Below are 27951 nucleotides of genomic sequence, written 5' to 3'. Positions count from 1 at the left end.
ATGCTCAGGTTTTGGAGGTGAAAAGTCTGCACGTGATGTGAACTGAATGTTTTAGTTTTCCTTGTATGTGACAGAGAGTGTGTGTTAGTCAGTGTTGGTCTTTGTTTCCAGTCCATGGAAGGTTGGACACTTGTTGCTGGGAGTGGACACATACACCAGAGACTATTCAGTTATTAAGTAAGTTATTCTAACAGTTACTTTTGGAGCTTAGTAGAGTAAATGAGATATTGTATTTTGAGACTTAGCGTATTTTAGTAATTCTATCCATACATATATATTTTCTGTGATAACTATTAGTATGGCCAGCGGCATATGGCTGGATATTATTATTATACTTGATTCTATATGCTCATTAAACTACATGTTCAAACTCCACACACCCGCAAGTGAATAATTATCTACACATAGACGAACCCATGCTAACGTCAACCAGTAAAGATGCTGCATTAATACAACTAGAGTGATTCTAGTTATAGTGTTTCTAAATGGTCCACGAGTCAATTAAAAAGAACCTGACATTTTGTTAAATAACTATAAATACAGTTCAAGAGAGTTGTTTTACAATGTGTACACACCAAATATCAAAATGTAGTTGTTACGTCTTGTTACACCAACAATACACCAAAACAACAAAATCATAGTTTATAAATACTTTAATCTTCATGAACACTGCCAACACTATCTAACACTGCCAACACTATCTAACACTGCCAACACTATCTAACACTGCCAACACTATCTAACACTGCCAACACTATCTAACACTGCCAACACTATCTAACACTGCCAACACTATCTAACACTGCCAACACTATCTAACACTGTCAACACTATCTAACACTGCCAACACTATCTAACACTGCCAACACTATCTAACACTGCCAACACTATCTAACACTGTCAACACTATCTAACACTGCCAACACTATCTAACACTGTCAACACTATCTAACACTGCCAACACTATCTAACACTGCCAACACTATCTAACACTGTCAACACTATCTAACACTGCCAACACTATCTAACACTGTCAACACTATCTAACACTGCCAACACTATCTAACACTGCCAACACTATCTAACACTGCCAACACTATCTAACACTGCCAACACTATCTAACACTGTCAACACTATCTAACACTGCCAACACTATCTAACACTGCCAACACTATCTAACACTGCCAACACTATCTAACACTGCCAACACTATCTAACACTGCCAACACTATCTAACACTGCCAACACTATCTAACACTGCCAACACTATCTAACACTGCCAACACTATCTAACACTGCCAACACTATCTAACACTGCCAACACTATCTAACACTGCCAACACTATCTAACACTGCCAACACTATCTAACACTGCCAACACTATCTAACACTGCCAACACTATCTAACACTGCCAACACTATCTAACACTGCCAACACTATCTAACACTGCCAACACTATCTAACACTGCCAACACTATCTAACACTGTCAACACTATCTAACACTGTCAACACTATCTAACACTGCCAACACTATCTAACACTGCCAACACTATCTAACACTGTCAACACTATCTAACACTGCCAACACTATCTAACACTGCCAACACTATCTAACACTGTCAACACTATCTAACACTGCCAACACTATCTAGTTTATCTTCCTCCTTTGTTTGGTTCTCCTCTCTTTTCAAGCACGCATTCGCACCATTCCACATTTACACTACGATGCGCTCGTAACACTCCCCCCCCACACACACACTGGCGGATCCTGGGGGTGGGGAGTAGGTGCGATCGCCCCCCCCCCCCCCCACTCGGACTCACCGAAAGGGGGGCAGACGAATTTTAGTCAAGAAATCACACAATTTGTATACGAATTTATTAGTTATGTTAATAATATATACTAATTATTTATATTTCAACCTATTTTTAGATTATTTCGCCCCCCCCCTCTAGTATGTTTGCCGATTTGGTGGGACGGGGAGGTAGCAATAGCATCAATCCCGCCCCCTCCCCCCGGCCATAAACTTTCGAGTTGGGCGGGCGGTCCAATTTATTTGTAGAATTCACAGCTAGCTAACAGAATCAAGTAAATATCAATATAATTAAACTCGTTATTGATATTTTAACTAATCTTTATTTTATGTCGTCCCCCTGTTAGCCGATTGGGGGGGGGGGTGCGAATACATCTACTGCCCTTCCCATCTAAACCCTTTGAGTGGGGGGGGGAGGCGGTCCTAATTTTATTTAGAAATCATAGTTTGTGAAAAAAATTAGTTGAATTACTATATAATTTTTAATATTATGTCGCTCCCCTTCTGGTATCTTATTCGATTCGGTAAAGTGGGGGGAGGGGGATTGCTTCTACTGCCCCCCTCCCCCACTCTAGCCCTCTGAATGAGGGGGGGGCGTCCTATTTTTGGAGAAATCATAGTTTGTGAACAAAATTAGTTGAATATCTATATAATATAAGGTACATATTGATGTTTTAACCCACTTGTATATTATGACACACATAGTCTCTGATCTCAAATTTTATCATTAGTAGGCCTAAATACTTGCAATCGCCTTCCGCCCATCGGACAAAGAAATACGTTTCTTCTTTTTGTATTATAGTTAAGAAATTACTAAATAAATTGTAAAAATATGTCGCTAATATAATTTATATATGCTATAAATTAAATTCTTATATCGAGTCGCCCCAACCCCCTATTCTTTAATGCCAAGTGCAATCATTAGCAGAAATTATAAAAAGGAGCGAGAATTAACGTTTTCACTCTACCACCCTCTCCCCTTTCCAGATGTTTTCAAACAGAATAGTCAAGTATAGCGACAGAGTTTATGTAATTGCACACCAATTTATTTTAAGAAATAAATTTTTTTGGAACATTTAGAATTCATACGAAATTTTGTATTATAAGAGTAACAATTGAGATGAGTTCGAAACCCAAATATTATTTTTCTAGTCACCCTTTTCAATCTTTTACTCATATTGATATTTTTCTATTGTATAAAACATTTTGAGACTATAGCTCACAATATATACTTGAATCCTAAAAATGCAAAAAATTTAGAGTAGAATCTAATTGGCTCACTTAATTTCTCCTCCAAATTCCGAATTGTTTTTGTTTTGAGCTTTGAATTATAGTTCTAAAACAAAAAATATGTTACAAACTTGCTATTGAACAAAATATATCACTTACAAATGAGCTTTTTTTATAATATAGTTTTCGAATATTTTTTTTTTCGGTGGCGATACTCAAAGACTTAATCTAAATATGTGGGGCTTCTTATATTTTAAAGGAACAACTCGGTTGTATTTACAATGTAGTAAGGTCATGTAACTTCCTATTAGAATATTTTTCAAGTAAAACATTATTCAAAAGGTCTTTTTTGAATAGGATGAATAATTAGCTGTAGTTGTCAGGAGAATGCGGTTCTGCTGTGAAGAAGGCAAGAAAACGCTTTTGGATTAGGGTTTGGAAAAAAATCGTCCCCCCCCACTTCAATATCAATGCAATTCTAACGTTGAATTACATTTATTTTAATCAACTGTGACAGTAACCATCACAATAATAATTTTTATGAGCAATTGATAACTTCTGTTAAAATATATCTCTGTGTAATATTTCTATTAACGATTTGCTAAATATAAATGTATCACATTTCATTACAACCACTCCCCACTCATAATTCAGTGAATTCATACCTGCTCACTTATTAATGCTGTGCACACTCACAACCAACTTCTATTCTTAACAATTCTCTGTGAAATATCTACTACACTCCGTGCCAGAATTTTCTCACAAATGTGAATTCAATAAAATAATTATGTTCTTAACAGAATGAAAGTATTTCTTATATTCCCTACACTTTTCTATTTCTTCCAGCCAAAGTACAGCGTGATAATGTATCTGCTGGAACATTTTGTTTTCCTGGTATTGTCTTTACCTCAAATGTATAGTCCACCAGTTGTAATGCCCACCTAGCAATTCTATTATTACCAAATTTATTTAAATTAACGAATGCCAACGAACCATAATTGGAATTTAACCTCCATCAGATACAAACTGCGCTTTGTTATGTACCAAACAATTTGCAAGGATTAGTTTCCTGCTGACATGAAAAAACATAGTGTATTATATTCTTGCATCCAACAACACCCTATAATTATGGTTGAAATATCTGTTGCCAAAATAAACTTTTTAGTGATATCTGGCAATTTTAATATTGGTTCTTTAAAAAAAAAACACTCTTGATCTAGCGATCTTTGACATTGTTCAGACCAAATTATATTGTTCGATTTCACTTTCTTTGTAAGATTTGTAAGAGGTCGCCACACTTTGTCATCAGTGTATAAATAACAGTGAGACGCCCTTGCACCTTAGCGAGCTGATTACTCCATATGTCCCCCAGAGAGCCCTACGCTCAATGGATTCAACGCTTTTAGTGCTGCCACGTTTCTCCCTCAAAAGCTACGGTCTGCGGGCTTTTTCAGTTCACGGACCAAAGGTTTGGAACTCACTCCCCATTGATCTTAGACAGGTGTGAGCTTGCGCTCCCAGAGCTATTTTTATATGCATTTTTGTTGTATAGGTTAGATCTATTTGTATATATTTTATTTGTATAGGTTATTGTCAGATTTTATAATTGTACTTCCGCATATTTATATAGGTTAGTGTGGGATAATATAAAAGGGATGTACTACATGCTGTCTTAAAACAGTTGAGTGTACATTTGACCAGTGGTCAGTACCATATCTGTCTGTGTGACAGTGAAGATCTTTGTGGTCTGTCGTCTAATTATATTTTTATTCCTGTACCTGGGACGGTCTGCTATTGTTACTGCTTTTAGCTGCTGCAATTACTCTGCTGAAATAGCTGTTGCTTATAACTGCTGTTGTAGATCTATTCTAATTCTAGGGAATCTAGTGTTATTTTTTTTTCTGCTATTGATAGTTTTGTTATTGTTTCTGTAGATCTAATCATCTATTCTAAATCTAATTCTAGGGAAGCTAGTGTTATTTTGTTTCTGTAGTGTTGCCTTATTAGTGGTTTAGTTATAATTTATAGTCTGTTTCTGTTCTTAGTGAATAGTAAGGTACTAAATAAGGTGTTATTGTTTTAGTGTTAGTGTTATGGTTGTAGTAGTAGGATATTGTAGATCTAGACTAGTTAATTGTAGTGTGTTTGTGTAGATCTAGGTCTAGTATAGTAGTTGTAGTGATTTAGTTAGATAGTTGGTTTGGTTAGTTTGTTAGTGTTTGTAGTGGTGTAGATTTAGAGGATTTTAGTATAGTTGATGGGTTCAGTAGTAGTGATTAGTCAAGTTAGTGTATATCTTATATTTTATTATTGATTTATTTTTGTAAATAAAGTTTCTTTTTGTTTTATTTATCGTAAACTAAAGTTTGTTATCTTGTTTTCATTTAGTTAAGTTAGTATAGTTAGTTGTCTGGTTACTTAGGTGACTCTAGCCCCTTGGTCGTAGACCGAGGTTCACAGATTGAGCCCACCCAGTAGCGCAAACATCTGCCTACTGTTAAATAATTTAATGTTGAGCAGCAGAGAATAGGTCTCTCCCACTCGCGCCTGCCTGACCTGCTCACACAGGCAACATGCTTAGCTGCTACACCCCTTTTAAGAATAAAATTAAGACCTATCTGTTTAAAACTTTTTTAGATTAACTGTCATTTTAACTGTCGTGTTTTTGTTTGTAATGTTATTACAGCGCCTTGAGCCTACATTTTATTTAACAGCGCTTTATAATTAAAATTATTAAGAGGTTTAATCATTTCAGCAAAATTTGAGACGAATTTTCTATAGAAATAGCAAAGACCTAAAAGTCTTTGAATTTGTTTGTTTGTTTTTGGTACACTGTTTGAAACTGTTTCTTCCAGTGGTGTAATTGATTTTTTTTTAAAACTTGTATCCCAAAAAAAGAATTTCGCTAATGCTAAATTTTATATTTGTTGGTTTTAATGTCAGATTGTTTTCCTTGATAATAGCAAATATCTCTCTTAGACCCTGTAAGTGTTCGTTCCAGTCCTCACTAAAGATGCAGATATCATCTAAATAGCAAATAGTGTCTCTTCTGTGGCCAAATATGTTTGCCATCATCCTGTTGAAAATGGCTGGGGCTTTTACTAAGTCGAAACTCATCACATTCCACTAATATACGCAGAACGGTGTGTTAAATACAGATCATGGTTTAGCCTCTTCCTTTAAAGGTACATGCCAGTATCCTTTAGAAACATCCAACGTGGTGAAAATTTTAGCTTTTTAAAATGTATTTCCTCCGCCTGCGGCATTGGGAAAGGGTCAAATTCTGTAACTTAATTCATTAGTCGATAATCAGTTTAATGTTGCCACATTTATTTTTAACTAATACAACTGGTGCAGCACATGATGAATTAGTTCTATTACTCCTAATGTAAGCAGCACTTCTGTTTCTTTTTGTAACGCTTCTCTAAGATGCAATGGTACAGCATATTGTGGTAGTTTATTTGGTGCTTTTCATGTTAACTTTCAATGATATTTGTTTTGCCTGGTAGATCTGTAGAAATTGTTCTTAAAATCTTCCAATAATGCTGTAACTTCCTTAGCTCTGTCTGACAAGACTTCAGTCACTTTCACGTTTTTCCATGTTTGACTGGCATGTGTTTCTATTTGTCCCAACTTTTCATCTTCCTCAATGTCTACACTCACGGATGCACCAATGACAAATAAGTCTTCTTTACATGACATCGGAAACTTCAGAATTATACCTCTTTTATGAAAAAAAAATATATATTAAAAAAAATTGTCCTACACGCTCAGTGGCATATCTCAGTGGCGTAGCAAGGTATCCATGTGCCTGGGTTTCTTTTAGAATCTCAAAGGTTTAGTGTGACAAACTAAAACCTGGCCATCCTAGGTGTAGTAATACATTTAGAAAAAAAGATATTTGAATGTCTACAGCACCTTTTACAAACAAGAGTGTCAGAATAGATTGTTCATATCGTAAAACTCTAATCTTGTATGTCTTCTAAAATTAAATAAAACACTTTCTTTCAATGTGACTTAAAGGCTCCTATTAGTCATGGGCACATGAACAAAGAACACCTTCCCACCATGATTGCTACGCCACTGATATTACTTTCACTCGTCTAGAATTTAGATAAAGATAAACTTTTATTTCAATCAATCTCTCAAGTTTAAAAGGAAGAAAGCATGGTATGAAATGTCCACTTAAACTAACATTGCACTTTGACTATTAGTGTTCTCTTCATATTGACGCCAACGCAACACAATATACAAACACAAAGAGTCCATCTTTCTATAATACTATAAAATTGAAGTTGAAACTACTTCATGATTCATTGTGCTACTCTACAAAGGATTGATCTATCAAAGCTTCAAACCACTTAAGTCTCTAAAGATGTTCAGCTAACATTACCTTTCAATCAATCTTTTTAATTGTATTTGTGAAGAAGAAACTGGCTCTTACCCAACACTTAAAACACTAGCGATGTAATGTGGGAAATGTTGTCAAGTCAAACGCAAGTCTCACTATCAGCCATTATTTGCTGTTATTTTTTAAAGACAAAAAAAATTTCGTTCATCTCTAACTGTTCCTAATGATATCATTGAAAAAGCGAACATTGTAATATCTATCTTAAAAACAAGATATTGCAAATTAAAATATTGTTCATAGTTTTAACAACACCCTTGTGGCCCTTGATCATAGTTTTAACATCATTGTGGCCCTTTAGAGAAAAACAAATAAAGAGAATTAAAGAAAAGGCCAAATTCGAAAACAACTTTATAAACAAGTGCCGCCTTAGTGCGCAAAACTTTTGAAGATGACAATATAACCCCTCAATAAACTATTGTATTCCTATCTGGTTGTACACACAATCTGTATATGGATATGCCTCAAAAAAATATCTATAATTTTTTCTTCTTTAAAAATTTCTGTTACAGTTAGGCCTAAGTCTATTTTTATATAAAGAAATGAAAATACGTATATTTCTAAGTCCGACTTTTTAATTTAATAGAAAATAGTATAGAGTTGTTGTTACTACAAAGTTTTGAACATAAAGTGATAAAGTTACATACAACATTTTTTTTTATATAGTTCAGGCTAATGGTGTTGAAGTGTGTACATGTAAAAACTGAACCAAAGTAAAAAAAAAAACTAAATACAAAAGAATACTTTAAAAAAACACAACAACAATAAAGCTTATATTAAGTGTGTCACTTTGCACCAGTCATGTTATTTTATTTGTAATATACCTCAATGTATAAAGGGGACAAATTCAGATTTAAGCACATCTAAAGTCAGTACTATTTCTTTCCCTTGGAAAGTGGAATAATTCAACTTATACTATCACAACAGTAAAGTACTATTTCTTTACTTTGTTTGAGATACCAAACAAAGTAATTTATTACCAATATTTAATTTACTAGTTGGGTATTTTTTTTTTCATTAATTCTAGTGTTGTCAGGTAAAAAGAAATAATTGTGCAAAATTTCAGCTTGATCCGAGATTGGGTGTCGGAGAAATAACGTGAACAAACTTTTGGCCAGACAGACAAAAGCACAGACAGACAGTGTGAGTTGATATAAGCTTTGCAATGTAGACTAGTATTGCTAGCCAAACAAATTTAATAGAAATAATACGATAATTAGAGTAGCAACAATAGAATACTGAAACAAAACAATAATACTCTGTAAACTTTTGTATGTATCACGTAATGACCAGTGTTTCCCAAAGTTTGGTACGCGTACCCCTACGTTACAGGTAGTGTTTCAAGCGGGTAACTGTCGAACATCATTAACTATGCTGATAAAAAAAATCAATTTAATATATTCAGGTAATAAATTGCAATTAGACAATAATAAGTTTTAAATCAAATGTTTAATATTAATATTTCATTTCATATTTTCAAAAACTCAAAAGTCGGTGTTGTTTGACATTTAAAGAATATATTCTGCATAGATCAAATTCCCGCCGACACGTCCCTTTTAATGTCTAAAACGTATATATTTTTTCCAGAAAATTGGGGACATACTTCAAAAGAGTACAAAATAAGTCCAGTAATTCAGTACTAGAGATTTATAGTTTGTATGTACCAATAACCAAGGCGATAATGAATTGTGTGTTGGTTTTTTTTACAAACTTATATCTTACAGAAGGCCTGAACACTGACCTGTAACGTCGCAACTCAGTTATAAGGCCTGCTATAATGAGTGGTCTCGGTCTGTCTGGTACAAATCGTGTACACGTTATTTATCGTTTAAACTTGCAACAATTATTCATTGTTGAAGACAGTACATGAAGCATAAAAAATTACTACCAAGTAGCTCATTAATTAGTGTTAATTAATTTTGTTTTATATTGAAAAGGGGGATAAATCTTGCAGTACTTTGAGATATGACGGTAATTGTGCGGATCTTGATATTTTAGACCATTCAAAGTTCTGATTCAACGGCTCCTTTTTTTCTTTTCCGAAAGCTAAAAATGGAATTTGCGAAAGCTGAGTATCTTGTGATGTTGCCATAGAGTTTTGAGTTTACATATTGTTGACAGTGGTTAGCAGGTCATTGTGGGGTCCAATTGCTGTATTAATCCTGTTTCTAATCCTGTTTCTAATCTCTTCATTCGTGATGCGGTCTTTGTAAGTGACACTTAAGAATTTAACTATATCTTCATAACCGCCAGGTCATTGAGCACATATGAATATTAACAATGCAATAATAATAGCATTAATAAATCTCCGTATCCTGTGGTATCAAGTTGTTAGTAAAATGTTTGTTTGTAAAATGTTTTACATTTTTCGGATGTTCCTTCAGAGTTGAAGACAATTACTTCCTAGTCCAAACCTCCCACAGGACGACGGGGGATGGGAGCGGGCAGGGTTTGAATCAGGGACCATCGATAAATCTGAACGACAGTCCAGCGCGCAAACCGCACGACCAGGCAGCCATCCGTAAATCAATACAACTGTATCGCTGACACTCTCGACACGAGCAAGTCTCTTAATTTTTAGCGGCCCCCGTAAGGGGAAAAAGCCGCTATTAGGTTTGTGCAAAATGTCCGTCTGTCCGTCTACCCGTCTGTCCGTCTGTCACACTCAGATCTCGAAAACTAGAAGAGATATGAAAAATATTATTTCATTATTAAATCCGGCTTGAAAAGTTTAGGTGCAAAGGCTACTTTTGGTTTTCTAAAAGCAAACCGTTTAATTTATAAAATTAATTATGCAAGCGATTTTTTCATAAAAATACACCTATTCTAAAACAATTACGTAAATGTAAGGGAGGTAATGTTACAAGCTAACAAAGATGAATATCCATCGTGTATTTTCAGTATCACTAAGTCAAATATATTTATAAAATGTACAGGAAATGTTCACAACAAATATAAATAATAGTTAAAGATGTTTTTTTCTGGTTAACTAGCTGCTAAAATTAAAAGAAAACATCTCTGTTTGTTTATAAAGGCTAATAATGCACTTTGTATGTAAATATCACACACATTTTTTAAAATGGACTTTTTAAGCAGCGACTTTCGTGCAGTAGCGTAACGTCACAACTTTACCAAATGCTACACCAATTCCTTAAACTTTTTTAAAAAAATCAGATTTTATTATTTTTTTTTGTTTAGTGCCCCCATCCGAATAAAAGAAGCTTATTTTTGTGCGTTTTGTCTGTTGGTCGGTCTGTCCGTCACGATTAGATTAACAAATAACACTAGAGGCTATTGTAAGTCTGATTTAACCTTTAATTTTTCATTCAGAAATATTGCAATAGTTTAAAGTATCTATAATAGATTGTTCCGGATGTTTTGTGAAAAAACAAATCAATGCCAATGAATATTTGTTTGCTCTTCTAAGTTATAGTAGATTTTATTTCCATGCTTAAACGTTGCAAGAAACACATGATCTTTAATATATTGTTCCGGTTTTTTAATGTAAATAGCATATAAATGCTAAATAAAAATATCTATACTGATTTATATTTCATTAACTATAAAGTTGTTCCGGATATTGTTTTAGAAAAAACAAATTTATGTCAAATATTTAAATTTTTTTCAAAAATATCGACAATAGGTTATTCAGGATTTTAAAATAAGAAAGTAATTTACTAGAAACGATTATTGAAAATCAATTTTTAGACTTATTTTACAGTTAATTTTCTTGCCGAAACATAATAAAAGTTGTTTAATCGGTAAAGAATGTTCCGGATTTTGTTTCGAAAAATAAATCGACCTACATTACCTTAATTTTCTTACAAATCGTCGCCAAAAATGATCTGAATTTTATATGAAAAATCTAATAACGCTAATAAATATTTGAAATTCCTCTTCTAATAAATAAAACAAATAATTTTCTCATTTACGAAAATTGGTAGTTCCGGATTTTTTATGAAAAATAGTTTAACTCTATTTATGTAAAATCGCACTTCTCTCTTACACTACATTTAACTTTCTATCTAAAACGTTAAAAAATCTAATTATCGTTAATATTATGCTCTGATTTTTAAGGAAAACAACTTCCTAACACCAAAGTATGGTTTGAAAATCTCCATAAGGGTATGGTACATCTAGTTTTCATAACAGACCATCCCAGAAATTTAATTAACGGCATTTGATTAATTCTTATTTTTTTCTCACTATAAATATATAAACATCCGGAACAATCTAGAATAGAAACTTAAAACTAATGCGATGTTTCGGAAGGGAAATTAATTTTAATCAGATGTTCAATAGCTTTTATTAGTCTTTTTTTCTCGCTATTAACATAATGGACAGACAAACTGACAGACAAAACAGAAAAAAAAAGCGTCTTTAATCCTTTTATATATATATATATTAAATCTAACTAGCCCATCAAATGAAATGCTAAAAGAACAAACTAGGTGCACCAATGTCTATGAACCCTCGAGAAGCTGCTCGTATAGATGACATTTTTTAGTCTAACTAGGATGTGTGACGTAATGAAATATTTTTCCTTTGACGTCATATGGAGTTAATTCTTTAAATGAAATGCTAAAAGATTTCACTCGGTGCACCAATGTCTATGAACCCTCGAGAAGCTGCTCGTATAGAAGACATTTTTAGTCTAACTAGGCCGTGTGACGTAATGGAATTTTTTTCCTTTGACGTCATATGGAGTTAATTCTTTAAATGAAATGTTAAAAGATCTCACTCGGTGCACCAATGTCTATGAACACTCAACAAGCTGCTCGTATAGATGATATGTTTTAGTCTAACTAGGCCGTGTGACGTAGTGGATTTTTTTCCTTTGACGTCATATGGAATAAATTCTTTAAATGCTAAAACAACTCGGTATAGTAATGTTTATTAAACCTCGTAATGTGACTCGCATTTTAAAAGACATAATAGATTTAGATCTAATCTAGATTTTTTACACTAGATCTAGATTTTTTTTACACTAGAGCTAGATTTTTTACACTAGATCTATTTTTTTTTCTTACACTAGAGCTAGATTTTTAAAACTAGATTTAGATTTAAGTTCTAATTAAAATCATTATAGAATCTAGATCTAGAATTTCTTGGTCTAGTTTAGAATGTTTGTTGTTTTACATGTTTCGGATGTTCCTTCAGAGTTGTAGTCCAAACCTCCCGTAGGACGACGGGGAATGGGAGCGGGCAGGGTTGGAACCTGGGACCATCGATGAATCCAAACGACAGTCCAGCGCGCAAACCGCACTACCAGACAGCCATGGTTTAGACTAGATCAAGATCTATAATTTTAATTTCTAGGCTTAAAGTGTAGATTTTTTTTCTTAAGTCTAGATTGTCAATATGTCAATATTGCAATATTATAAAATACTAAAACTAATCTACTATTTTAATATTTAGATTTGCAATTAGTCTATTAAGTGATTATCTAGTGTTTTTTTTTTATATAAATCTTATCTAAATTACATCAACATTATCCCAAATATATATTTTAGATCTAGATCTAGTAGATATAGATATTGAAAGTGCTAAATTAGAAGTTTAATTTAGGTAGATCTACATCCTCATTCTAGTTCCATTTAGGCCTAAATGAAAATGCTCAATACCAAAAGATTATCTATAATCGCTCTTCTGACATATTGTACATATCCGGTAGTTGTCATTCCTTAATGTGTAGGTATATTATCAATAGTAGGCTATTAGTTTGTAACCAGTTTGTCATTAGATTAAGAGCAATGCCTGGTCGTGCGGTTAGCGCGCAGAACTGATTATCTCTACGGTCTCGGTTTCATACCCTGCTCGATGCCATCCTCAGTCGATCTGCGAATATGCGGATCCGACAGTGATCCGTCTCCAACGGGGGCCGCCTCTGAGTTACAAACTCTCTTTGTAATCTTGTTATCTTTTTGTAGTTGTTGATAGTTTGTAGTTATTTGTTTCTGATATTCTTAATGAAAATATTGAAACCTGACATTTTACCTGTCTGAGTGGAGCTTTTTAAGGACCCATTTCGAGTTTGTATTTCTACACTGTCTTTGTAACCTTGTTAGCATTTTGCTTCTTTTTTTAATATTGTTTTGACACTGAACATTCAAGATATAAAAGAAAGTATAAAAAAAAACATCTCCTTATATTAGTGACCATTTTTAAATAGTCTCTTCATTTAAGTATGAATTTAAATTGTCAGTGAAAATGATTGTGGAAACATTTCATCTTGATCCGAGAATGGGAAGCTGGAGAAAAAAGAGTACAAGACTCTAACCAGACGGAGTGAGTTCAAATACGTTTTTTGATACAAATTTAATCCATTTTTTGGGGGGTACGAAAATTAGAGATGGCGGTCACGTATGTCAAAAGTTTTTGGTAAATACTGACATAAACTATAGAGCAATGCACACAAATATATCCTAACTTATAATTATCTTTAACTTTCAAATGTGATTCTTAGATACATTTGATCTCAGCTTCTAAAAAATGCTTCATAAATAACTGAAAGTATTTTCCCTTTTAAAAGCACAGAGATGTATAATTGAAACCAAACCAAATGTGATCAAAAATCTTCACTTAAACAGACGAGAATGAGTTAATGTGAAGAGAACATCGCCATCTTTGTTTGTTTAACTATGGGAAAAGTAAATCTAAGCCAACATTTAAATGTAACGGAATCATCTTCCTTGGTCGAATTATTCACTGAAGAATACAATTTTTTCGACTTTTGGTTCAGTTTAGTTGTGACCAACTGTCTGAATGTTTGGAGCTTTATGACCAACACAGTTAACGTTATTGTGTTTATTAAGCAAGGGGTCAAGAAAAGGATCAACTTTACATTGTTCTGTCTGTCTGGCAGTGACCTCATGGGGGCCATGTTTACAACACTTGCGACAGGAGGATTTGTAAGAGATATTTACATTATGTCCAGACGGATTGACGGCGACTTCTTCTTCACTGTCTTCGTCTGGTTTGAATCATTATTTGTTGACCTCTCAACAGCCTTGACCGTGTTCATTGCCATAGAACGCTGCACCTGCGTCGCGCGACCTCTGCATTTCAAATCCTCCTTTATTGCTCTACACACAAGAGGGATCATTCTGATCATCTTTTTGTTCATTCTAACTAACTACATTCCACTTATAGCAACGCTTGAGCTACACAAGTTTCGTCAAAGCGAAACCAATTCCACAATTTTCATGATCCAATTTTCAAGCATTAATAATCAGCTGCAGCAGTTCAACGAATTCCTCTTTTGTACATCTTTGGCCGCCATTTGTCTGATCTGTGTTTTTGTCTGCGCCATCATCATGTACCGAGGACTGAAACAATCTTCCAGGGTCCGGCATAACGCAAGCTATAACATGAAGACAGAACACACTCAGGTGGCTGTTTTGTCCAACAAAGAAAGACGCGTGGTCAAGATGATATTTTTTCTGGCCTGTCTTTACATGGTGTCAGCAACCCCACGAATTCTGTATTGTTGGGTATGCGCCTTGAATGAATTTGGCAGATTCTATTTGTACCTAGCATATATACACAAATTTACCACTATAATGTATGGTGCCTTCAGTATATTTATATATGTCCCCTTTAGTCCAAGTTACAGAAATGTTATACTTCAATTTTTTCTGCCAAATTCACAAAAACAAGCTTAGTTGAAATAAAGTATTTGTATAATTTCTTTAAACTTATGTTCTGTTATTTTCTCCATTTCTGTTCGTCTGTTATTACCTTAACTAAAGGCTTAATATTCTTTAACGTAAATCTATGTATTACTAGTGTAATGGAGTGTGCTCGTATTCTCTGAATAGAATCTGATGTAATCAAGGGTAAGACCATTAGGTTTTTAAATAGGGGTGATCGGCTGATGAAATTCCATTGGTCAAGTGTTAGTTGAATACAGAAGATCGTGGGCTGTAGTTTTGAACTGAGTTTTATTTCGCTTACATTGTTCTATAGGAGTCGCGGTGGCTGAGCGGTAAAGCGCTTGGGTTCTGAACCGGGGGTCCCAGGTTCGAATCCTGGTGAAGACTGGGATTTTTATTTCGGGATCTTCGGGCGCCTCTGAGTCCACACAGCTCTAATGGGTACCTGACATTAGTTATGGAAAAGTAAAGGCGGTTGATCGTTGTGCAGGCCACATGACACCCTCGTTTACAGAAGGCCACAGAAACAGATGACCTTTACATCATCTGCCCCATAGACCAGTAGGTCTGAAAGGGGTACTTTACTTTTCTTTGCAATATTTTATTATTATTATTTTTTTTACAATACCTCTATTCAACTCTATGTAGAAACTAAAACCCTCCGTGTGGGCTGCGCTCAAAATCCTAGGTGGAAATGGATCTCAAAAAGAATTATAGATAACTCGTTGGCCAAACTGGAAAACAAACTAGTTGACTGTTATAATTTTTCAAAATTTAAAAAGAATTACATTTAAATTTGACTATAGAGAACTAGAAAATCTTTATTTGGAACAGATATTCGAATATTTCTATAAATTTTACTCGAGAAGATAAATCCATTAATTTCTATGTGCAACTATCCTCATATCCTTAAAGAAAATTTTCCACAAGTGTCGACCACCAACGTTTAATATTAAATTGAGTCTTTTAAAGGTTAAAAACAAATCCGTAGAAGCAATTATGCATTACATTGTAAAATAGATGAACTGGATGTCTCTTTATTAGGCAGCCTCCACATCCACAGCCAGGCTTTGTAGATCTAGTCATTTGTTGTCTCAGAATGTAACTGTAACTGTGTCACTTTTTCTGTTACTCAAAGCTGAGTATGAAATATTTTAATGTATCAGTACCAAATATACGACTAAATTATTCATGATTAGCATTTCAATTTATATTTAAAATATATAGACTAAACGAGAACATAGAAGCTATGCTAAAGAAATGTATAAGGAAACAGAAGGGAGGGAACTGAACTATGTTTTAAGGATTATTGTCTTTCCTTAGTTTTTGTTAAATGTCTACTATTTTAAGGGAAACAATTCATCCCAATGTGAACTGACTTAAGTAGCTCCCCTTGTATGTGACATCTAGATGTGAACAATATTTTTTTTTTTTCATAATAAGTAAGAGAACTAATAAAATCAGTTCAAGCATTTAAATGATATTTTCTCCCCACAGTACAAAAATAAAGCTCCTGGACCGGACAACTTTCAAGCTACATTACTCAAAGAAATAAGCAATGAGCTAGCACCAGTGTTCAAAATACTTTTTCCACACTTCACATCATAGGCGTGGCCAGTGCTGGGGATGATGGAATTTTGTGACTGTTTTTTTTGCTTTAATTTTGTTTACTGTAGATGAGATGTTATATTAAACCATCACTTGCCCCAGTGCAGAAACCATGCAGAAATTTAAAGTAACGTGGCCCCACTACACTTAAGGAGTGAGAGGGCGGTACAGATAGTCTACAAACGCTACCAAAAGGGTGATTCGGGGCTACCTACATCTATTCTAGTAAACCAGTGGAGAGAAAATGCGATCTAAATGTGATCATTTTTACACATTGCGTTTAATTAGACCAAAAAAAAAAGGGTTCTCCACTGATCGGGTCTCTCACATTGTGGAAACTGATGAGTTTTACATCCTCTGCTTTCTAGATCGCATGGTCTGAAAAAGGGAAACACATTTCTTCAGTGCCAGAGATATCTGCAGTTTCATTACGGAAATACCAAGAAAACGCAGTTAAGTCATGCTGCCGCCAGTGCTCCGTCGATACAACGTTTGGACTCAGATGGCATGGGGAGAACTTTCTTATATCTCTTCTTTTGTAAACTGGTGGACGTGTTTATCCTGATATTTTATTAAGCGCTAACACTGACCGCGACTCCACAAGTCGTAAATACATTCACCAAGATGACATGACTCTTCAATCTTGTTCAAAGAAACTTTCACATATATCACATCGAAAGACAAAATTTTTTCCCCAAGAAAAAAAACACCTTTATCATATTCAAGGCCTTTACTTAATATAATGATAACTATTAATTATGCGCAAATGAAAACAAATCGTCACAAATAAAATGTAGAATATTGAGTTGCAAGCTTATAAAAAAAAGCATGAACAACAGATTAGCCTATACAACTTTATTACAATAATAGCTTATCTTTATTAACTTAATCTCAGTGGAAGCACAACATGTTAGGTTGCTTCCTAGCAGAAGTTAATTGATTTAAAGGTGTAAAAAAAAACTGGCTTCCATAATATTGGAATTACTCCTCGATTTGAAGAACTGTTCAAGTTTCCAAAGTTGACAGTTACAACAAGGGAATCTCCTATCGCGGTTGCCCCTCTCGCCATCTTGTGAAGCCGCCTCTGCTCCTCCTCTTTATGCTTACTTTATGTGGTCTTGAGGCTATATACTGGTTTTTTTTCCCCAACTTTTGGTATCATTCTTTAAAAGATTCATTTCGTCCATTATATAGGCCTACACCAGCGTATGTAAAGAGTAGTCAGCCTGCATCTTTCCTGACATATCATGTCTCTAGTGGAATAATACAATATATCAACTCCCGTGGCATTAAATGATTATACTTAAACCAGCCAAGGTGAATGCTGATTTTATAACAATGTGGAAGCAGGAGTTTCCTCGTTTCTGATTTTATATTGACACTTTAAAGAATCCATCTTAAAGCAGTATCAAAGAGCAGATAATCTGCGATATAGCAGAATGCTCAATACTCGGGTGCGATCATCATCACCAAACTCCATTTGAATGAGGGCTTCTGAGGCTCAAATCCTCTATAGCAAAAACACTGGACAGAAACCCTTCTGTTTTGCGTAGTATATACATGACACATGGTCGAGAAGTTTTGGTTTCCAGACCTGTCGAGACGGAGATCAGCAAGTCTGGGGCAGTCAAAAAGAATATGAGACACGGTTTCCTCTTCTTTGAGGCAGCGGGGGCCCTGTGAGTCAAAATTTGGCCATAGCCGTGAGAAATATGAGCCAACAGGACAGTGCACTGTGCTATAATAGTTTTCTCAAGCCTAGGACAGCCTGATAAAAACTCACAGCCTGCTCGGTGGGTGGTGTAAGCTCTCAGTGCTGAGCCAAGGAGTCTGTAATAGGCGCTTCCGTGGTGCCTAATGCAGATAAACCAAACGGAGGTGACATTCAACGTAATCCAATAACACCGGCGAAAAGTCAAACAATTAATAGAAGTTAGTTGACGCTGATACAGAATAAGAAGTTTAATAGCAATGAAGGAAACCGTTCATGTCAGCAACTCTATACGTTCATCAACGGTTTCCTGTCTCTAAGGAAGTAGTCTGTAGACGTCGGTGGATATTTCGTTCTATCTAAACACTAGTCAAGTCAAAACTTTCCCTATTTCCGAAATAAATAATTAATTCCTCCTCCCCCTGCCACTAAAAAAATTGCTTGTCAATTTTAGCGCCCCCGAAAGGGGAAAATATGCTATTAGTTTTGTGTGGCCTGTCTGTCCGTCTGTCCCGTTATATCTCAGAAACAAGAAGAGAAAATGAAAATCGGACATCATGATATTTTAGATCATTCAAATCTGATACAACGGCTACTTTTTCTTTTCTGAAAGCTATAATCTAATTCAATCAAAATCAAAAATACACTATTTTTACAACTATTCACTATTAACAGTAACAAACATGTAGGATAGAATGATATTAAACTGCACTGCTGTAATATTCTTGTGATTACCCACAAGACAACGTTGATGCGAAGGTTGAGCTTGTTGTGTTTCATAAGCACTGGAATTCTCTAGGCAGTCTTTGCATGATAACAACGAATGTCATCTTTTTCATCTAGTCGACTTCTTTGAAAACTGAAATGCTGGAAAACTTTGTTTCGCAAGACAGACACAACGGGATAGGTCTGAACTAGGTCCAGAATCGTGTACCTGACATTGAAATCATTTGTTGCTACATCACTATTGATGAGTTCAATCAACGTTTTCTTAGTAACATCTTCCACTTGGAGTGGGAATAGACTCTTTATTAAGTATAAACAGTAAGTCCGGCGGATTTGAAAAGTTTGAAATTTCGTCCGCAAGCATGCGCAAATTGTTATTATAAAGAAATTATCATTGTATTCTCATGAAGTAGATAATAGGCTATTGGAAACATGGAAATATTTGTTTTCGACCGATTACGTTTGCCAAAGATGAATTGTCATTTGGGAGGCTCGGATATTTTTAGACAAATCGAGTCATCTTGCATTTGCACGGTGGCTGAGTGGTTAAGCGCTCGGCTTCCGAAACCGGGGTCCTTAATTCGAATCTTGTTGAAGACTGCGATTTTGAATTTTGAAATTTTTATTGCGCCCCTGAGTCCACCCAACACAAACGGGTACCTGACTTTAGTTGAGGAATAAAGGCGGTTGGTCGTTGCTCTGGCCACATAACACCCTTCTCGTTAACCGCTGGCAATAGAAACAGATGACCTTAACATCATCTGCCCGATAGATCGAAAGATCTGAAAGGTAAACTCTAGTAGGCCTATTCGTTTCAAAGGTTTGGAAAAGAGAAAAGCATGTTAAAGATCGTCTAAAATACGAAGTATCATTTTGGATTACGCTCATATGATTCTGTCATTTCCAATAGACTATTAGATTAACAAGATTACAAAAAGAATTTGTGTGTTCGTGTTTTTGCGCCCCCCCCCCCCCCCACCTTCCCTCACCAATGGATCAGGAATATTCAAGCCATAGTCTTGTTTTGATCGTTGAAAGTAATAAAAATTAAAACTCTCTGGGCACTAAAATAATAATTAAATTAATTTTTCACTTTCGAAGCTTAAATTTTTCAAAATGAATTGTTCTCAAACATAAGTCAGCTAGTTTTTCAACTACAAGTTGTTGTTCTGTATTTATATTCATTAAGAAAAGTTCTCTATTCACACCTAGTGATCTATGGGGCAGAGGATGTAATGGTTTCTATGGCCCACGGTGAACGAGAGTGTCACGTAGTCACCATAACTACCAACCACCTTTACTTTTTCCCCAACTAATGTTATTTACTTATTTGAGCTGGCTGGACTCAAAGGCTCCCTGCAGATCCTGGATGTAATTATTCCAGTCTTCACCAGGATTCGAACCTAGGACCCCCATTTCGGAAGCCAAACGCTTTACCACTCAACTACAGCGCCTCCATATATTCATTTAGCGTACACTAATTTTTTTAAAATATATTTTTTAAAATAATAATTAATAACCTTATCCATACATTCAAAATTAATAAAATGTTACGTATAATAAAGAGAAACTAAACTTTTAAGTACTAGTAAATTAATAATGAACATTAAAATGCAAGAAAAGTAATAATTTTCCCTACATTGAAAAGGGTACGCCGTACCGATGCGAAACGTCACAAAAAAGCACTGCTTTTTCCATTGTGACCTCCGATGAAAATGTTTTGTACCAATGCGCGAATTTATGAATAAAGCTTGAGTTATTAATGAAGAAGTCTGTAACCTTTTTAAAAAAACTCCCCTGAAGTTTTTCATTTAAAAGTGGTGTTTTTTTTTTTTTTGTTGTTGTTTTTCTTTTCTTTTTTTTTTTTAAAAATCTACTAGCATAGATTATTTTTAAAATAAAATGATTCACTTTCGGAAAAGAAGTAGCCGTTGAATTAGAACTTTGAATGATCTAAAATAACATGATGTTTGATTTTCATTTTCTCTTCTAGTTTCTGAGATCTAAACAGGACGGACGGACAGACAAACCACACAAAACTAATAACGTCTTTTCCAATTTTGGGGGCCGCTAAAAATTAAAATATATTGTGCATAATTTTATTTACACTGAAGTGTAATAGCGTCCGCGCACATTTTTTCTCTTTCAATATGGTCTACTCGTTAACAGGTGGCCATACAAGCCGATACACCATCTGCCCAATAAATTTCAAGGTCTGAAGTGAGACTCTTTTTTATTTTTGTATTTTTACTACCCCTTTAAATTTACATTAACTTAATTGAATCGCTATATAATACACGTGTTTCTGATTCCATTTATAAGTCAAATCAGCAAGTTCCCTATTCATCAGGATTTTGAAATATCGCATTGTTCAGCTTCTGTAGGGATAAAAACAACAACAAAACACACAGGCACACAACACGTAACATTAAGGTCCACTTCCGGTGATCATTAAAAAAAACGAAACAATAAATGGGTCAGATTTTTTTGGGGGCATGCGCATTAGTATTATAGTAGTTCAGAACAAAACCACCAGAATAAAGTAGAAATGTTTCATTGCTTTGATTATTACCGGCTGCAGACTTTAATGTGAACATATTGTCTTGTATATAGACACGAATTTTACTCAATATATATATATATAGACTAGATCTTTGACCTATAAAAGGTGAGCCAAATTTGTTTTTTAAAGATTTAGTTCTAGCATTATTTATGGCAATAAACAAAAATCTATGTGGGTACACAGCACTGCACACGGTTAGTAACGCAGGGAAAACTCAGGTTCAATTGTTGTAATTTTTCAAAGTGTAATTTAAAAAAACGAATTGAATTTTATCTTAAAGTATATAAGTGGTGGGAATATGGAATGGTGTAAAATGTTTCTTTTTTTAAACCTTATTGTTATTAAGAGTAAAAATATCGATTTTTTTTTAAAAGTCATATGCTTCATAATGGAAGAATTGTCTTTACAACATATCAAAAAAAGACAAAGATAAAGCACATTTATAAATTTAAATGTTAGGACAAATCCCTAGTGCAATATATATATATATATATATCATAACATTTAACCGTAAAACTTCTCATCGAAGTTTCAAAGAATGTTACTTCTACTTGATATTTTTTAAAAATCATAATTGGTTAGACGTCGGAAAAAGAAGAGATGATTAGATTTACTGACTCTTTAGCTATTTCTATTTGACAATAAATTCAAATGTGCCTTGTATTCTATATTTATAATATATATAGTAACTAGCCATATATAGCCGCGGGTCCTAATTTTCGTTTCACTGATATAGTGTATTAGAAACAATTAAACAAAATTTTTTATAGTTAAAGCGAATGCGTGAATTTTAAAAGTATTATGAATTTAAACAAATTTCGTATACATTGAAATGTTGTTTTGGGATCTTACTAATTTATTAATATAATTTTTTAAAAATAAGAAAAGATGGACGTAAATAGCTTGAAAGCACAACAACAAAGTCCATTTTCACGTTAAAACAATTGTACTTTAAAAAATAAAATATTTAATTTTTAAATGTTTTCGTTAGGGCCATTTTCTTCTTTAAACTCTTCGCCATTTGTTTTTAAAATACATGACGTCATATCAAGGCCGTTGGTCTCATCCCTTCCCCAACAACAATCTGCTTGTATTTCTCCCTCCCCTTCCCCTTGAATGAGCCCCTATCCGGAATACCATTCAACAAGTCAACAACGCTTTGGTCAAAAAAAAAGTTGTAGGCCTCCATGCACAAGGTCAGCCAATCGCTAGTGGCTATCTTCTAGTGACAGTATTGTTCTTTTCCAAACACAATGTGGTTTTAGGCGAACACCAATCTTTTATTTTTTCTAGCCCCTGTACCTGGAATACAATTCAGCCATTCATAATGATCCTTGGTCAAACAAGTTTTAGGCATACAAGGTCAGCCAATCGTTAATGGCAGCTTCTCTATTTACCCACCACCGTCGTACAACTGCGACACAAATGTTTAAAACATGAAATAAGCTGACTTGGTCTTGATGACATTGACTTGACTGGAACAATGACAGGCTTCTTAAAGTGTTGGTTACTCTCGAACCATCTTTATCTCCAGTTTAAAAAATCTCAGAAGAGAACAAGCTGTCAAGAAAAAACAAACTCGAGAGTAATGGCGAGAGGCCTAAATAAAGATTTACTTATGACTCTCTAATTGTGAAATGAAACAAAATGTTTATAAAAACCTTCACATTCTTCTATTTGATGAACATATTTGCGACGTCTTTTCATCCCCCACCTCTTGTGGTATTCAGGCGAAACCAAACTTACAAGATTTATTATCGCACAGAACTTCACAATATTTGACTGAACCTGGCACCTGGCCACGTGTTAGATCTGCAAACACACCTTTGCATTACCCACCCTCACCTGTCCTAAAAATGACCCTCGCCAATAGTGGTCCGGATGTTGTTGTGTTTTCCATATGTATGTTAATTGTATGTTCTAAAACAGTTGTTCACTCCTGCTGCAGTCATTTCAAGTTTGGGATGTTTTTACTTCACATAAGGAAGCTTGATAGGCCCACACACTGTTACAGAGTCATTATATATAGATTAATTAGCTGGGGCGGACTGATTATATAAAGACGAAGGATGGATGCCATGTGAAAGAAAAAAAGAAAAGAAACATTCTAAAGGGAAAGACTCTATATATACAGCCTCACCACCCAGTAGAATTTCCTTCCCCTTTCCGACACAAAACAAAATAATTAATTACGAATAATTTATGAACTAATTGGTTAATGTTTTGATTCATTCAAGGCTTGTTAGGTACAATAAAACTTTTTTTAGAATTTTAACTTTATCCGAGATTGGGTGTCAGAGAAATAACCATAATTATAACAATGCTGTGACAATAACCAAACAGACACAAAAAAACCAACAAATCCTATAGTGATATCTGTTAGTACATTTCCCGGGCATCTCTCGCACCATTTACACACTGCCACGTGAGTCTTGCTTCGCTTTCCGTTTGGTCTAATCGTTCCTAACGATTTGGACTATTGTTCCTAGCGCTTTGTCGTTCCTAGCGATTTGGACTATCGTTCCTAGCGCTTTGGACTATCGTTCGTTGGTCAAAGTGGTTTCCGTTGCGAACCCTGTCTGCCGACTTACCCCGTTCGACCAAACGTCAACAGCATTAGGTAGTTTGACTAGGATTGGCCACCATTTCAATAGCCTCGATAACAACAGACTGAACTTCAGAAACCAGTGTCAAAAGTAATTTCCCCTGTTGTAGGCGATTGAAGGCTTAGCTGGTGACACAGGGCCGGTTTAAGAAGTAATCGGTATCCTGAATCTCCTTTGTGATGATAAAATTTAAAAATTCTGGCTCAAAAAATAATTGTACCTTGTTGTTTAGTATTTGCAGATAGCCAGATATTAATTTAGACAATCAAAACAAAACCAGAGCTAAAATATTCTTTGTGATGGGTTTGATTCGGTGGGTGCTGTGATTTTGTAATCTTTACTTAATTGTAAGTAATTTATTTGTGTTTTTAGACATTTCTTTATACAGCATCTAATTTAAACTTTCTTTACTTTTTCCTAGGTAAAAATCCTTTAATGTTTTTGTTTTTTTTTTAAACCCATTGTGTTACAGGCACTGACTAAGACAATCTCAAATTGTTTTGTAGTCGTCTGTATCCATATAAAGAAATGTCATTTCTGCTCGGTAAGCTTTCGTGTTATAGCCTATAAATAGATTGTGTTTTCTATTGCACACGTGCATTAAAACATTAACAAAATAGATCTAGACATATCTAACATATCTATCGTCTCATATTAAGTTTTATGTAAGCCCTGCAATACGTTAAAAAATGAATTTCTTGTTTTTTCTTTTTTGCAAGATTTTTTAAAGAAGTGGCTCAACTTTTTTACAAGTGCTGTTGAAATCCTTATCCAAAGATGCCTCGGTTGCTACGATTCTGAACTCGAAGCCTTTAGGAAAAGTCTAAGTATGTGGAATTTATAATTAGCTTAACCTTTTATGTTCTAAATTTATATCATTTTTCACAATACCTCTATTCAAGTCAGAACTTCATGGAACCTGAAACCAGCCAAGAACCAGCCTAGATTCTTATCATATGGCATACAATTTGTGGGCCGGATTGTATAAAAATGCCTGGGCCGATTTTGACACAGAGTCCGCACCTGTAATGAACATACCAATAAGTAATCCTATCATACCTATTGCTCGCTGGTCGAATCAGTAGCATCGTCCTTTATAGAAGCTTACGGTGTCACAGGTTCGATACCCAAATATGTCTGAAATTATTTTTTTAAATTATCTTATTATATTTTAAGTTTAATAATGGATGTATTGTCTTTTTTAAAAATGTATTTTCTTGTTTTGATTCATATTGATCAAGTTTGTTACTGCAAAAAATGTATTATATTTTTAATCACATTATTATTAACAAGAAAACAGAGTGACTTCATTATTTCTCAAGATAACTGAATCAAGGAGAAATGTATGTGAACATGTTTAGAATGAGTCATTAACATTTAAAAACTCAACTCAGCGTATATTGCTTATGATACAAGTAATGATTACGCATCCGTTTAATTATTTCTTTTTATTATTTCTAATATAAGTAATAAAGTAAGTTTGGACTTTAAAACTGATCAAGGTCGTATTGTACCTGAGCTGGTGAAAATAAATTTATTGATTAAATTAAATAAAAAGTAGTAAAAAATAAAAGGAAAAAAATATATTTTTGGGGGAATAAAAGATAAAAAAAAAGATAAAAAACTGCACGACCAGGCAGCCATCCGTAGCGACATGTGAATACCATTTGTTCTCCCCTCCCCCTCTTGTTTTGTTCGTGGGGTGATTATCCGCAGAAATAAGAGAGTGATCTTTCCTTTACTTCTTGCTTGTTCAAACTGTTAAGCTAAGAAGAAAATTATATATATATATAGATAGATAGATGCTACTTTGTTTATAAAAAAATATGTGTGTCTATCATGGGCTGGTTTAAATAAGCCTTTAGTGTGTCTATCATAGGCTGGTTTAAATAAGCCTTTAGTGTGTCTATCATGGGCTGGTTTAAATAAACCTTTAGTGTGTCTGTCATCAAAAGAAGAAAAAAAAAAAAGAGATGTCCGTTTGCCGAATAGTAAATGACCGAGGAGACTAAAAGTATAGCTCTTATTGAAGATGCTTGTTAAACCCGGATTAAATTGTTTATCTTTTAAAATTTGTGTCATTTAGAATATAATAAATATAACTCTAAGTATTTGTATTCCAGAAGTTGAAGTAGATTTTGAAAGCTCAGAAGAAACGTGTACGACAAATCCAGGTCATAGAAACTTCATTCCTATTACAGAACTGAAGGCATCACATTTTCCTGTCAAGTACCAAGATCAAGACCTAGTAGACACAGTCAAAAGTTTAGGTGATGTCACAGTCAAAATCAATGTTTCGGTTTTAGGAAGAGTCAAAACCGGAACTGGTAAAATTTTTTGTGTCACGAAAGATAACTCCAATTGTACATGCCCTTGTTCAGATTGTAGGAGCTCAAGAAACCCCAGACAAACTTGGTGGGAGATAGAGGTCCAGACATCGACATATGTAGTGAAAAATATTACTGAGGCTAGAAACTCTAAGTGTAGACTTTTTTACGACACTGAAAACAGCTCTTTGGTCAGCGTTGAAGGTTTCACGGTCGTAAAGTTCTCACTAAATAGTGAGAACTGTAGACTCATTTGTGTTACTTGTGATGAAGAATTAGCCAATCGGCTGAATCAATTGGTTGATAACTTCATTGTTCTCTATGAAAAAACGTTTGATAAATTTTGGAATCCAAAAAAAAAAGAAAAACTAGTCATCATGGTATCTCATCCTCATGGTGCCTCCAAGAAAGTGTCTATTGGTAAGACAGGTAAAAGAATAAAAGTCTCTAAAAATTATAGTGCTTTAACTTACATAATAGACACATGTCCAGGAAGTACTGGGTCATATCTATATACCTTGTAGGATGCTATACCCCTTAGAGTCCTAAATTGTGGAATAGGAATCTTGATAGCTTACAAAAGTGGCTTTATTTCAAAAGCAAAATCCAGTCAAGTATTAGCCTTAATAATTTATAAGTGATTAAAAAGTTGTGTTAGTATTATAAAATTAGTTAAAACGCCAATGTTTTATTTTCACTCTACGCTTTTTTTTAATTCTTATCTACTTTTGTATTCCCTTCATGTAGCACATGCTACCTTACTACTTTGTAATCATCTGTTAAGACACAGCGTTTTCCATTAATAACATCGAAATCCGAAATACATTTGTTCAATGAAAATTTTAAGAATCGTTCTATTATGCTTGATTTTTTTTTAGTATTCATCTTGTGAGTGTGCTTGTGCATTCTTTTTTATTTTGCCACATTATTGTTGTTGTTTTTTTATTGCAGTTTTTTTTTTTAGCAATATTTGTGTAAGAATGTAAGTAAATATATAAAATGTTTGATATGTATTTTCTTTAACATAATATTGCTTTCGCTATCCCACATATTGAAACCTTATGAAGGTTTGTAAATAAACAGTATATTGTTATTTAAACAATAAGAATGTTTTCATAATAAAATCTTATTTTCATGTTATTCTATAGCAGTGGTTCCCAAACTTTTTTGTCTCGAAGACCCCTTGCCATGTTTTCTGGTTTTTAGTAGACCACCTGTTTAACTTGCAAATTTTTTTCAAATTCATTAACATTTTTTTAAAACTAACTTCTATCTGTAGAGATTTGAAAAGTGAGAAAGTAAT

The 27951-nt window shown here is 34.3% G+C and overlaps 1 protein-coding gene across 1 annotated transcript; it reads left to right on the top strand.

Moving 5' to 3' along the window:
• Positions 1-14: 14 nt before the first annotated feature.
• On the top strand, positions 15-27951 carry LOC129928040 (uncharacterized). Its single transcript, XM_056039998.1, has 4 exons — positions 15-177; positions 24794-24865; positions 25041-25148; positions 26445-27951. Exons 2-4 carry the CDS (start codon positions 24850-24852, stop codon positions 27170-27172), a joined length of 852 nt encoding a protein of 283 aa, XP_055895973.1. The 5' UTR covers positions 15-177; positions 24794-24849; the 3' UTR covers positions 27173-27951.

The sequence above is a fragment of the Biomphalaria glabrata genome, chromosome 9 (genome assembly GCF_947242115.1).
Source record: "Biomphalaria glabrata chromosome 9, xgBioGlab47.1, whole genome shotgun sequence".
NCBI classification, from domain to species: Eukaryota; Metazoa; Mollusca; class Gastropoda; family Planorbidae; genus Biomphalaria; species Biomphalaria glabrata.
This window is presented reverse-complemented; position numbering and strand designations above follow the sequence as displayed.